Raw genomic sequence first — 11,979 nt, 5'->3', positions numbered from 1 at the left:
CCGTCCGATTCAGAATTATGCCTGAGTTTGGGATCTAATGGGAAGTATAGGGATTATGTGCTATGTAACTCACGTGGGGCTTGCTGAAGCTCAAATAGCCCTAGTGTGGCATTCCACATGTATTATCTTGAAATGGCAGTGGCGCCTTGACGTAGAGTCAGCACTATTTAGGACTATCCAATGTATATGGTCCGATTGTAATGAAGTTCATATATTACGATAAATTCAAGCTCAGACAAATATAGTAGGTCCCAGGGTATCTAAGGGGAAATATATCCCAACATGCTATCCAAAACCCACTCCGATAAAATCCCAAGGTTGACTCCCCATCCCACATGTGCACATAAGATTAGCCTAATTAGAAACAAAAACACCATTTATGCCAGTCGCGAATCAGGACGATTCATTCCCATGACCGGGTCGATGCTGCGCGTCTTGAGCACGACCGGCATCGTTCCTCTCCGAGGTCGTCGACTCCGTCCAGCTCAGATGGTCACCGGGGAGAGCGCGGTCTCGAATCTGACTTACGTCTTCATCGATCAACTCGGCTGTTTCGGGATCATAGCGCAAGACGTAATTGCCGCCGTGCTCCATGTCCGCATCGGTCCAGGGGGCCGAGGCTTGTGGCTGGGATGGAATGACCCGTACAGGCAGATCAGAGCGGCCAGGACGAAGCTGGGGCTGGGCTTGGGGCTGGGGCTGGGGCTCATGTGGTGTAGATGGTTCCAGCAGATGGTTCTGGGGAGACCAGGTGTGCTGGCCGCGGCGTCGGGCAGGGATGACGGTGACGGGTAGGGGTGCGTTGGGATTTTGCTGGCCGGCGCTGGAGAGCCCTTTGCGCTGGAAAAAGGAGTTGTTGATTCGTGCCTGCGAGGCTTGTGCATCTGGGCCTTCATCGGATGAGTAGCCTTCGCTTCCTGGTATTGTTTCTTCGACGGCTTGAGCGAAGGCCACTTCTCGGGGAAGGGATGCGCGTCTTCGTTTGAAATGATTGATGAGATTGCGCCAGCGCGGATCGGCGGGGGCGATGTGCGGTGATTGTTCCCTGGCTTCTTCGGGAGGTAGATTGTTCTCGACATCGGGTGCCCAATCTCCCTCGATCTCGATTTCCTTGTCCTCCTCAAATTCTTCTTCTTCTTCTTCCATCTGTGGCATCGCCACGGGTGGTGTCGGGCTGGCAACTGGATGATAGTGGACATTATATACCGTGCTTGCGGCGCTAGTGGTGTCCGTGCGGCTGACCGGTGTTGTGGTAGCTGGAGGTGGAGTAGGTTGAGGGTTGTTCGGGTTCCGAGGAGCTGCAAGTTTGTTGGAATTTGGCACTCTGGCTTGGGCGCCCCGATTCCGGGTTCCACGGATGCCAACGCGAGTTCGGAGAGGACGATGAGCCAATCCTATCATGCCCCCCAGCCCGAAGCTGCACCGCTTCCGCCTCCTTTGTCGTTTCTTGGGGCGTAGCGAGGCCAGTCAACCTCCTCGGACGGAGTCACTTCGAGCATCTCGTCCCCATCAAAGACCTCTCTTCCAAGAATTCCATCTTTCGTTTCGTCGCGTTCTAGCGCTTCTATGCGCTCTACCCATTCCCAAACCACCACACTCGCAGCAGCGGAGCCAACCCATCGGATATAGGTACCCCACCCCGCGATTTCAGGGCGTGCGATATCCATCACGAAGAAAACCACCGGTATCAAAATCGCACATAATGACAAAAGAGCCACAAAACAAATATTGCGCATCTTAGGGTGGAAGAAGGCGTAGCGGTGTTTCGAAATCGAATAGAAAATAACCCATGCGGCATATAAAAGATTGAGTGCCAGCTCAAATAAGTAACTGAGCGCAGGAATCGCATCATCGTATAGCCGGGGTCGTGGAGAGGTATTCTTGACATAGAAATTCTCCAAGACACTAAACGTTGTGTCTAGCACGATTAGCGCAAATCCGGCCCATTTGATCATCACTTTCTCCTTATGTCGGGGAAAAAGGCGAATCAAGGTCTGGACTTGCGCCAGCCAGAGGAATGTACTTGAGATCACGCGAACGATGCGAATCTCCGTCCCATCAATAACTTCTTCCGATAGAGCCTCAGCATCTGAGTATCCGTATGTGTACTGTAGGTCGGCAACTTTGAAAGAGTCCACCGTGGCAATAGTCAGTGATATCGCGACGAGGATCGCCGCTACCTTCTGCAGCCATGGCCGACCTCCGACTCCGACGACAGACGAGTTCCCACTATATGAACCACTGATCATGCCATGTCTTCCAAGGAAGTTTGCGCCGCCGCCGGGGCCACCAATGAAGAATGTTCGGGGAGTGATGAGGAGAATTATAACGAGGACGTAGCTGACAACAGTTGCGCAGCCGATCGCGTATAGCTGGGGGGTGACGGAAGAGTAGAACGGATCGCGGGTGTCGAGGACCGCCGATACATGGGTATAATCCATTGGATCGCCAGTGCAGACTGGTTCATAGACGGCATTATCGGTGAGGGTGAAAGCGTAAGAATTGTTGACATGTATGACTCCTGTAACAGGCCACGAAGCTCGGGTTAGTACGGAGCGCGGGAACCCCGAGATTGAGATTGAGATCGGTGAAATGAAGATTCAAATCGGAACATACCATTGCTAGGTAAGACGAACGGGGTACAGCCTGACGAATAGGTCTTGGTCGAGGTCGTCGTCGGGTTCGCCCAGATCTGGCGGGGAGTCACATGGGGCGCATCTTCCATGATCAAACACTGCAGGCGGCTCGAGTGGCCGGCCGTGGCATATGGAACAGTCCACCAGTTCCCCTTCCAAGTTCTCTGCACACAAGAGTAGGGCTGCTCAGACAGTCATTCTCACAAGACTGCGAGCCGCGCGTATGGAGCCGGGGTGAAAGGAGGTGGAATCGCAGGGGCGAGATAGCGGTGACGAGTCGATGGCCGAACCGTTTTTTCCTCGGTAGCGTGAAGGCCGGTGTAACAATAGTATATACTCTAGACCCAGTAGATCTTGAGTGGCATAAGGGGAATAAAGTCAGAAAAGAGTCTGGAAATTGGCGGGTCGAGATGATCCGCCACTGGTGGTCAGGATGGTCCACTCTCTCGGCGTTCTTCACCCCCACATAAGGTTCGCCTAGACTCTCGCATTCTTTGCGCTATTTTCAAGTGACGGCCACCATATTTAGCGGCCTATGTTTGATGGCGAATATACACATATAGACCTCATTTATGAAATTCAAAAGTTTACTAACCTTGGAACGTTTCGTTGCAAGTTACTAGGTACGCTAAATGTTTCGAAAGATCGCCTTTCAAGCCTATTCGGTGTTCTACACAGCACTTGAATACTGCCAAGGCTTTCAAGACTTCATACATACTCGTGCTGCTTCCAGTCACTGTTTAAGAAGTAGGGAAGACAAAGAGTAAGGTTGTTAGGATAATATACGTGAGGGAGACCTGTAACGCATAAGCAATAGTATAGAAAGTAAGTCATGCAGATACGCATAATATGGCGACACCATCCAAGAGCGTTGGGTAGCTTCTATATTCTCTCGGGAAGAGTATTGCGTCCTTGCAGGCAGTCAACAAGGATAGGCATTATGTAGGATAGATCGAGGGCCACGACGGAAGCCGAGAAATAGCATTAAAGGCGCTAGTAAGTTAGTCTATCTTCCGGTCTAGGAGGAAAAGCAACCGTACCTAGATAAATCGTCTTAGATTTATCTAAAATAGATAACGAGTATAACGGTTGATACAAGAGCGTTCAGAGGCAACAAGGAAGGAGATAGATTTACTGTATAAAAGCGAGGACTATCTAGCTACTAGTAGTTATGACGCTAAGAATAGTAAAGATTAAGCATCAATAGGAAGCCTTAAGAATATTAGTTAATTTATCTATATATTAGTTAGAACACATATATTGTGAGGTAGATAACTAAGAGTCTTGAATGCGAAATTTCGCCGGTGTGCCCCCCTGGTTCCGCCAATCCGCAGCCTTGAAAGGTTCCAGTTCCTTGAGAGCGAGATAAATCCGCTTGACATTAGGCACAATATCTAAATCTAATCGGTACATCAGAGCCTGATCAACTGCGGGAACCAGAACCACATCGGCCATGGACAAAGAGCCACCAAAGGAAAAAGTCCCCTCTTCAGCCTGCTTCGTCAGCAGGCTCTCATAGGCTCGGAATCCGTCAGTAAAAGCCTGTTTGACGAAACCGACCTGGTCTTCGAGCTTCCCTCGAATGGACTTCACCCGCTGCGCTATGCGGGAATTTGTGGGGGGTTGCGTATCGATAGCGATGATATTCACTAGGTCTCGCACTATCACCCGATCCCGCAATGCGGGAGGGAAAAGTGGAGCAATATCCGGGAACCTCTCTTCAAAATATTCCAGAATAGTCATGGATTGGCGGATGGTAGTCTTCTCGCCATTCTCGCTGGTCACCACTAATATAGGTACGCTAGCGCTGGGGTTGTATTGTTTGTATTCTTCGGTAGTGTGCTCTCTAGCGCCAAGGTCGATATAGGTGAACTCAAGGGGAATACCCTTGAGATAAGCGGCGATGATAATCTGTTGACAGCATGAAGAGCAGTAGAATGAGGGAGGTGAAAGGTTTTCTAAGAAAATAGTCCAAACCCCAAGAATTATGCATTGTTATATATCAATATTCGTTCCTTTGTTTGATAAGGTCGTGTGTAATCTCGGAGTTATTATGCAATTACTTTATGTTTTATCTTTAGTGTGATCATAATCCGCTAGTGCTGATTTATCAAGTATGATTCCGGATTAGACAACTCGCTAGTTTCCCTTTTATCCGCTTGGTCGACTTTCTCTCATTCATTTTGCCTATATTATATACTCAGAGAGATTTTCTATATCTCCCTTTAGACTCGCTCCAGAATCGCCTGAATATAAGTACCAGTTCTACACTTCACGCTACATCCGGAAGAAAAGTTCCAACCAATGCGTTGTATATTATGTGCTGCACGCATTATATAAGACACATGTACAAGCCCAGTCGCGTCAAGACTTAAGCCACGGTCAAATGTTGAACCGAATCCTCCAAAACAAATCCAAGCTAGCCCGCTAGCCAGCTCTCATCCACTCGTATACATATCCAACCCCTCTGCAGCATAAAATGATGCCTACACAGACAGGAAAGGCGCTCGGCTTAGGAACGAATGACTTAAGCCTGAGGAGCGAAACCAAGACGGGGGCCATTGGAGTCGAAGACGGCATACTGGCTCTTAAGGAAGATATCGCCGAAGATAGAGAAGCCCAGGCCAGAGTTACTCTGGATACCGCCGAAGCAGGTGGAGCTACCCGCGGTGAGAGGGGCGTAGTTGATCAAGTTGCCAGAGACGACGGCGTCATAGCTGCCAATGGTGACAGTGAAGTCAGGCAGGGTGGCGGAGCAGGGAACAGTGTAGCCACCTGCGGACGAGTCCTCCTGGGCGCCGGAGACCTGCTTGTAGTAGGCGGAGACGACGTCGTCGGGGAGCATCATCAGGGTGGTGCCGGTATCAGCAATGCCCTTGATGGAGCCACCGGAGGTGCTGCCGATCTTGTAACCATCAGCGGTGAACATCCAGAAGCCCTGGGAGCTATCGACGTCAGTGTAGGCGATCGAGCCGGTGTACTTGGACTTGTCGACGAAGCCGAAGTCGTAGGTACCGGGGGCTTTGTGCTTCAGAGTGACAGCGAAGAGGGGGGAATCAAGTTGCGACTTGACGGTGTCAAAGAATGTGGTCTGGGCCTGGGGCTTGACGGTGTTGATAGAGCTGAAGGCTAGGCCGAGTAGGCCGTCGTTGTTCTTGTCATTGACGAACTGCTGGCTGATCTTGGAGGCAGCTTCGACGGCCTGGCCGGTGGCCTTGACGCCGCCAACGGTGACGGTGTCTTTGTAGACGTCACCGCTAGCGGAGCTCTGGTCACCGTACTGGATCTGCCAGGTGGCGCCGGCAATCTTGGTGCCGTTGCCGCCGGGCTTGTAGATGCTGTGACCAGCCTGCTCAGAAGCGGGCAGCTCGGAAGAGAAGACCCAACTATAGACATGTTAGACGCCGATAATTCGAAGAGAGCCATCTGTGCGTATAACTTACAGATCGGCCGAACCAGTATCAAAGTCCAGGTTCAGAGTAGTGCCACCGATGTTGACAGGAGTCAGATACTCCTCGTCGTCGTTCTCGGGAGTAGTGATGGCCGAGCCGCTCTCGGCAGCAGCTTTAACGACGGCGGGGACGGAGGCGCCATACTTGGTCAGAGAATTGGCGTACATGCCGGGCAAGTTCAGAGTCTTAGTGCCGGTAGCAGGACGAGCCAGCTGGTTGACCGTGAAGCTACTCTTGCGCGCACCGCCCATCGGCACAGCCGAAGCGACGGAGAGACAGGCCAGGGTAGCCGTGATCTTGCTGAAGACGACCATGTTGAAAACAAGAGAGTAAAAGTAAAGAATGACTCAAAAGAATGAAGTGAGAAGATGAGAGCTGTGTGGATTGGAATTGTCCAAGAATACGCCGGCGACGAGGGCTTCTTTATAGCCCGAGCTTGGGATAAGTACACCATGGAGCCTGGTCTACGTGAAGCAAGCGAATCATCCCAGCACAAGGAACAGTTGCTCATCCGGGTAGCCCGTGGTGCCGATCCAGCACCTGCACGGACTCGGGGGCATAGACTTCGAGATCGTCACGGAGTCCATCGGCCAGGCAGAATGGCACGACGGACTCCGCTAGGATGGAGCCTGGGAGGGACGGGCCAAAGAGAAGATGGAACGGCGTCTCATGAAGTCCAGGGGCCGAGGGGTCTGGTAGCAGGTACGGAAGGCGGGGCGTGATGGTCCATCATTGCGAGCGAGGCAGAGGCTTGGGTTGCGACAAGCTACGATCGTTCCAGAACGGAGATGTCCGGCCCAAGCCATCACGAGCGAAGTAGGAAGCTTAACACCCATTCGGCGGAGACCCGACGATCACCATTCGGCCGGAAGAGTCAGAACCCTGTATATGTGGAGAATTAAGTCTTGGAGATAGAAGACGGAACGACCTGATTCGGTCGAGTTAGATCAAGGGACGAGAGAGTTGAAGGGAGATTGAGGCGAAGAAGCAAAAGGCCCTGACGATCATTGTTATCTGGAGGCCAATCACTGCCGAAATCAGACAAATGTAGACTTTCACCTCCAATCAGGGTCACATCGCGCACTTGGCGCTTTAGCGCATCGTGGAAGTTGTTCATGCGCCGCTCTCATTGGAACGTCAATTTACACTGGTGAGGCAGTCATCTAGAACCCCGCCCTGTCATCGTCCACGCTCTAGGGGCGGTGGATGCTTGAGATACCCCCTGAGACCGTTGAATTGTAGGAGAGCACCCGGCACTTGGTCCCTGACAGCGGTGATTAATGTCAGGGTCTTTGCCGTTCCGGATTCCTCGCAATTTGAAACAGATGTTGCCCCGAGTCCGCCATGCGACCGACCCTGCTGGACCCTGCTGGACCTTGCACCTGACACGGAGACACTGTCCAGTTCTCATAGACAATGTGACGTTGGTCGGCGGTTCATATCCAAATGGTCCCGGACTGCGCTTATCGATGAACCAGGGTCTGGCTGAGAGATCCTTCGCAGCGATCGTCCTCATTCTTAGACTTCCGCAATAACCTGATTGGGCAATGCACTAGACAGATCATCTTGCACACTTTGATAGATCGTCGAGATGAACCTCGTGCATAGACAGACTGCGAATCGAATCGCAGGCAGCACCCTTGGAGGGTGTGCGACTGCCGCCCACGGTGAATGCGGGAAATACGATGCTGGAATTCGTCGAAATCTGTCGGGCTCTCTGATGCTCTCTGCATTGTGTTTTCATTCTTGCATAGTGCACATTAGCCTCTTCGAGAGGTCTAGAGATCATTCTGTTGATCCAGCACACAATCCGTGCTCATGTCTCTACAAACTATCCGAGAGTAGCCGGAGAGGCTCAACTGCCCTTCTCATTCAATCTATCTCACGCAACCTGAGCCCATCATGGTTCCATCGTCATCATACCTCGGAAATCCGAGACATGAAATAAAGCCAAGCCATCCGCAAGCCTTAAACGACAAGGCTGGAGCCTAAATCAAAGCTAAGCATGTGAAGATCTACTCGACTAGCGATGAAACCAGGGCCCCCGCCCATGAGACCGACGGAGACCGGACGGGCCGTTAATCTAGAAGCACTACAGAAGCAAGAAAAGGCAAATTCAAAAACATTTCACATCCAGAAACGGGAGGATCAAAGCGCAGGAGACCAAGTCTGCTTAGGTCGTTTCAACCAAATTGCTAACGCCGTATCACAGCCCACGCTTGCTCAATCACAAAAAAGACGCCAAGCAGGAGGTCCCGCAGGGGTATAGTAGTTTAAACAGGTGAAAAGGGAAAGCAGGAAAAAGAAGTACGTGTCACATCATAGGCGTAGTCCAGACAGGCCGGGTTTACAGGAACTGGGACGTGAGTGTCCCGCCTCCGGACTCGCCTTCGCCGTTGGCGTTGCCGTCATAGCCCTCGTTCAGGAGCACTTCCAGCATGTCAAACTCGCCTAGCATAGGTCCGGTTCCACCTAGACCTTGGTCAACCACCCCGGTAGAGCTGTTGAAGAATTGATCCAGAGGCAGGGCAAACCAGTCCGGCAACCCGCCGGGGGTTGCATTGGCTCCATTACTGTCTCCGACATTGTGAGAGACAACGTGGTTTGGTGAAGACCGTTCCAAGTCATTAGAAGCCATGGTCGAATTCGAGTCGTAGTAGTTGTAGTAAACCGAGGGAGGCGGCGGCATGAATGAAACCCCCAGGTTGGACGAGTTGATCGGCTGCGCAGGAATATTGGCCAACGGATCATGGGCCGACCCCATTGGCCCTGACGGATTCCCGTTGCTCTCCACATAGCCCAGTCCGCCTCCGCTTGGAGTTGCATCCTGGCTTTGAGCCGATGACCAGGGTGCATGCGAGCCGTCGCGACGACCTGCCACGCTCTCACGCGGTGGAGACTGAGCTCGTGAAATTGTTGCTGATGGGCGGTCCGCACCTTCGCCATCTCCTCCACGGTCGTGTGGTGCAAAACGTAGGAATCGCGTGCGGATACTGCTTGTCAGTAGTTCCAGCAATCGAGCAACGGTGTTACTGATGTGCACGTCATCAACAACAAAGGTCCGCAGTGCCTCCACCGTCCGGTCCTGTAAGTCCAGAGAGATCCGTACGTCGTCTTCTCGAGCACCGAGGGTGAAAGTCTATCAAGTGGAGTCAGTTGACTTGTTCTTGCCATCTGCGATACTGAAACTTACCTTCAGAATGAAGATCATGCCGGACAAGATACGGAAGAAGGTTCGGATTGGTGCATGCCTAAGACGGCCTCCGGGGACTAGTCCTTCCAAAACTGTCTGCAGAATTCGCCGAGAGGAATCCACAACTTCTTGGATGTAGTGCTCGTTAACACGATAGAGCTCCATCAGGGTCCGGAACCACCCGCTGCTGCCAGATGCTGGCCCCGAACCCGGCCGTCCAGGTTGTACTTGGGAAGATTCATTGGTCATCGTTGTCCAGCGGTCGACAACTGCTTGGAGAGCAAGGGAATTGACATAGAGTCCTATGATATATTAGCCAGCAGCACATGCTTGTGGTCGAATGAAGTGTCGACTCACTTGTGTACTCATATTCAATCATCAGAATGCTGCGCATAGCCGGGGTGACTGTAGACCCGTTAGTCTCCCTCACATTCACAAACCAGAACCCGAACTCACGGTTAACGCGATCCAAGTGTTGTCTGAAAGCTCGTAGCTGAGGCTGAAACCAATCAATTTGCTCACGGTATCGCCCACTTTTAATCAATTCCGAAGTCTGCTCGCTTGAGGCAAAGAGCTGGTGATTGGCATCATACACAATTTGTGAGATTTCCATCCAGCAATCTTGCATCTGATCAAGATCTGGCCTCTCACTTTTGGGATCAGCTGTTGTTGGGGGCATATCTTGGGCCCATTCTGGCAAGGGAAGCATCGACGGAATTCCGAGTCGGCCACTGCTGTGCGTGATGAAAACAAGAATCAACCGACGTAGCCGACGCTTCCTTGTCTGTTCAGGGAGTGACTCGTGTGCACCTTTTGACTCAGTTTTGTGATCGAAAACGCCAAGTTCAAAAGCCAGAGCTTGCGCAGTGCTCAAAAGCATCCATGACATTCGATCTGATCTCCAGGCAGGCTCCAACCATTTTTGGAAAGCAACGCGACCTTCAGCGGAGCTATTCTGCCCCTTGGTCTGGCTTTCGGTGTCGATATCTTTGTCAGCTCGACTTTGAGATTGAGCCTCCCTATCGAGAAGCGTGTTTTCGTCATCACCAGGAGGGAAGTGAAGATTCCGTGGGTGCCAATCCGTCAAGATCAACAGCGCTTCCACGGTACCCAAGGCTCTTAAGTTTCCTTTGGCGTATGACTTACCTGAACTCGCACCCAGATCAAGGCCGCGAGGCCGGCCGATGCCCGGTCCTCCAGCATCGAATTTCTCTTGGCCCCAGAAGAGGCGCTCGATCATACCGCGCAAGTATGACCAAAGACGGTCGTGGATGTAGAATGCTCTTGTGCTAGCACCATCGCCCTTGGGTTTCAGATGTCGAGAAGCAATTGTGAGAATGGTAACCGCAAGTACCGGTTCGTCGGTAAGCAGCGTTCGATGTGTAGCAGGGTGGGAATAGTCTGGTGTCACCACGGGGCTCATTGGTGCAAGGTTCTCATAGTAGTATGCCACATACTCCATGCCCTCTTCCACCGTCATCCAGCCGGCGCGGACGAATCGCAGTCGCGACCATGCCCGAATAGCGTCAAGAAATCCGGGGTCTGCCGTATTTGCCGGTTCCTCTGGTTGACCATTGTTATCTGAGATCTGAGGATCCACAATGCCGGCGCCACCACCTTGGAAATAAGTATTTCCACCCATTGACAAGCCCGATCGAGGGGTTCGCGAAAAGGAACCTGCTGGGGAGTTGCCATGCGCCAAAGGTGAAGGGCCCGAGTTGAAGGAGGAAACGGATTGTCGTGCAGCAAAGCGATTCAAGTCTTCGGTCCTGCCCGCTGCTTCAGAGAGAAGATGTAAAGCATCATGGGTATTGGTGATAGCAGGTGACAACAGCTCCACGGCAGTCCGGTTCATCATAGGCTGCCCGCCGTACCCAGATACCAAAGTGCGATCACCTGCTGGATATGTCGGCACACGAGGATTCCTCGATTCCAAGAACTGCCTCGCGGGGGAAGCAAGCGGCGCACTTGGGGTATATCGCTGGCTGACAGGAACCTGGGCCGGGGTGGTCTCGGACCATCTCTGGCGAGCGCGAAAGGTTTCGGTATCGAACGATGGCTCTGATGGAGGAAATGGCGATCCTTCAGGTGGTTCCTTCTTGGTAGGTGCCTCACCGGTCATCATCCGCTTGTCGCGGCGAAGAACCTCGGCGGCCTCAGCATCCTCTGTAGCATCGGAGGCCTTGCGCTTACGCCTGGTGGCCGAAAATTCGCACAGTTTACTCTCACGCCGACATCGCACACAGGGTGGGGGACGAGGGTCATCAACACCTGATCAGTCAGCTACATTTTTTGGAGCTGGGAGAGGGGGATCGCCGTACTGCCTAGATCACACTTGACCTTTCGCTTGCGACATGGATCGCACGCCTGATAGCCGCGCCTATGCTGCGGGGCAGGAGACAATGACTTGCCGGAACCCTGGCCCGTGCTATTGGTGTCCTGGCCCATGGTGAAAAAGCACCTCTCGGTAGGTGGAGAGCGTGACACTGGGGAAGCCGATGCAAAGCGAAGATAAGCTGGAAGGCGGTGGGGGGGTTACTATGACTGCCGGCCGATTGGGCGACTCGGGCAAAGGAGAAAAGAGCCGTGAAATGCCCAGGTGAAAGAGAAGGGGGAAATTATTATTAACGAAAATAGATATCAATAGTTAAAAATTAGCTTGAAAAAATTCTATCGCGAAAAGAGTCCCGTGGAGCCG

General features: G+C 52.3%; 4 protein-coding genes across 4 annotated transcripts; all 4 read right to left on the bottom strand.

The window, feature by feature from the left end:
• Window positions 1–393: 393 nt before the first annotated feature.
• Window positions 394–2,725, bottom strand: N7443_002644 (PalH/RIM21 family protein; the record flags this gene model as incomplete). Its single annotated transcript, XM_056882700.1, has 3 exons — window positions 394–1,394; window positions 1,424–2,521; window positions 2,617–2,725. The coding sequence occupies 3 exons, from the start codon at window positions 2,723–2,725 to the stop codon at window positions 394–396; spliced, it is 2,208 nt and encodes a 735-aa protein (XP_056744541.1).
• Window positions 2,726–3,911: 1,186 nt separating this feature from the next.
• Window positions 3,912–4,629, bottom strand: N7443_002643 (uncharacterized protein; the record flags this gene model as incomplete). The annotated part of the gene is given in 2 exon segments (XM_056882699.1): window positions 3,912–4,594; window positions 4,614–4,629. The coding sequence occupies 2 exon segments, from the start codon at window positions 4,627–4,629 to the stop codon at window positions 3,912–3,914; spliced, it is 699 nt and encodes a 232-aa protein (XP_056744540.1).
• Window positions 4,630–5,163: 534 nt separating this feature from the next.
• On the bottom strand, window positions 5,164–6,402 carry N7443_002642 (pepsin-like aspartic protease; the record flags this gene model as incomplete). The annotated part of the gene is made up of 2 exons (XM_056882698.1): window positions 5,164–6,022; window positions 6,080–6,402. 2 exons carry the CDS (start codon window positions 6,400–6,402, stop codon window positions 5,164–5,166), a joined length of 1,182 nt encoding a protein of 393 aa, XP_056744539.1.
• A 2,033-nt stretch (window positions 6,403–8,435) lies between these two features.
• N7443_002641 (uncharacterized protein) lies at window positions 8,436–11,729 on the bottom strand (the record flags this gene model as incomplete). Its single annotated transcript, XM_056882697.1, has 5 exons — window positions 8,436–9,227; window positions 9,282–9,583; window positions 9,639–9,686; window positions 9,738–11,552; window positions 11,603–11,729. 5 exons carry the CDS (start codon window positions 11,727–11,729, stop codon window positions 8,436–8,438), a joined length of 3,084 nt encoding a protein of 1,027 aa, XP_056744538.1.
• Window positions 11,730–11,979: the final 250 nt, after the last annotated feature.

Source organism: Penicillium atrosanguineum, assembly GCF_028827265.1.
Source record: "Penicillium atrosanguineum strain IBT 20685 chromosome Unknown utg000002l_segment0_segment0, whole genome shotgun sequence".
Lineage (NCBI taxonomy): Eukaryota > Fungi > Ascomycota > Eurotiomycetes > Eurotiales > Aspergillaceae > Penicillium > Penicillium atrosanguineum.
The sequence above is the reverse complement of the archived record's forward strand: the minus strand, read 5'-3'. Positions and strand labels throughout refer to the sequence as shown.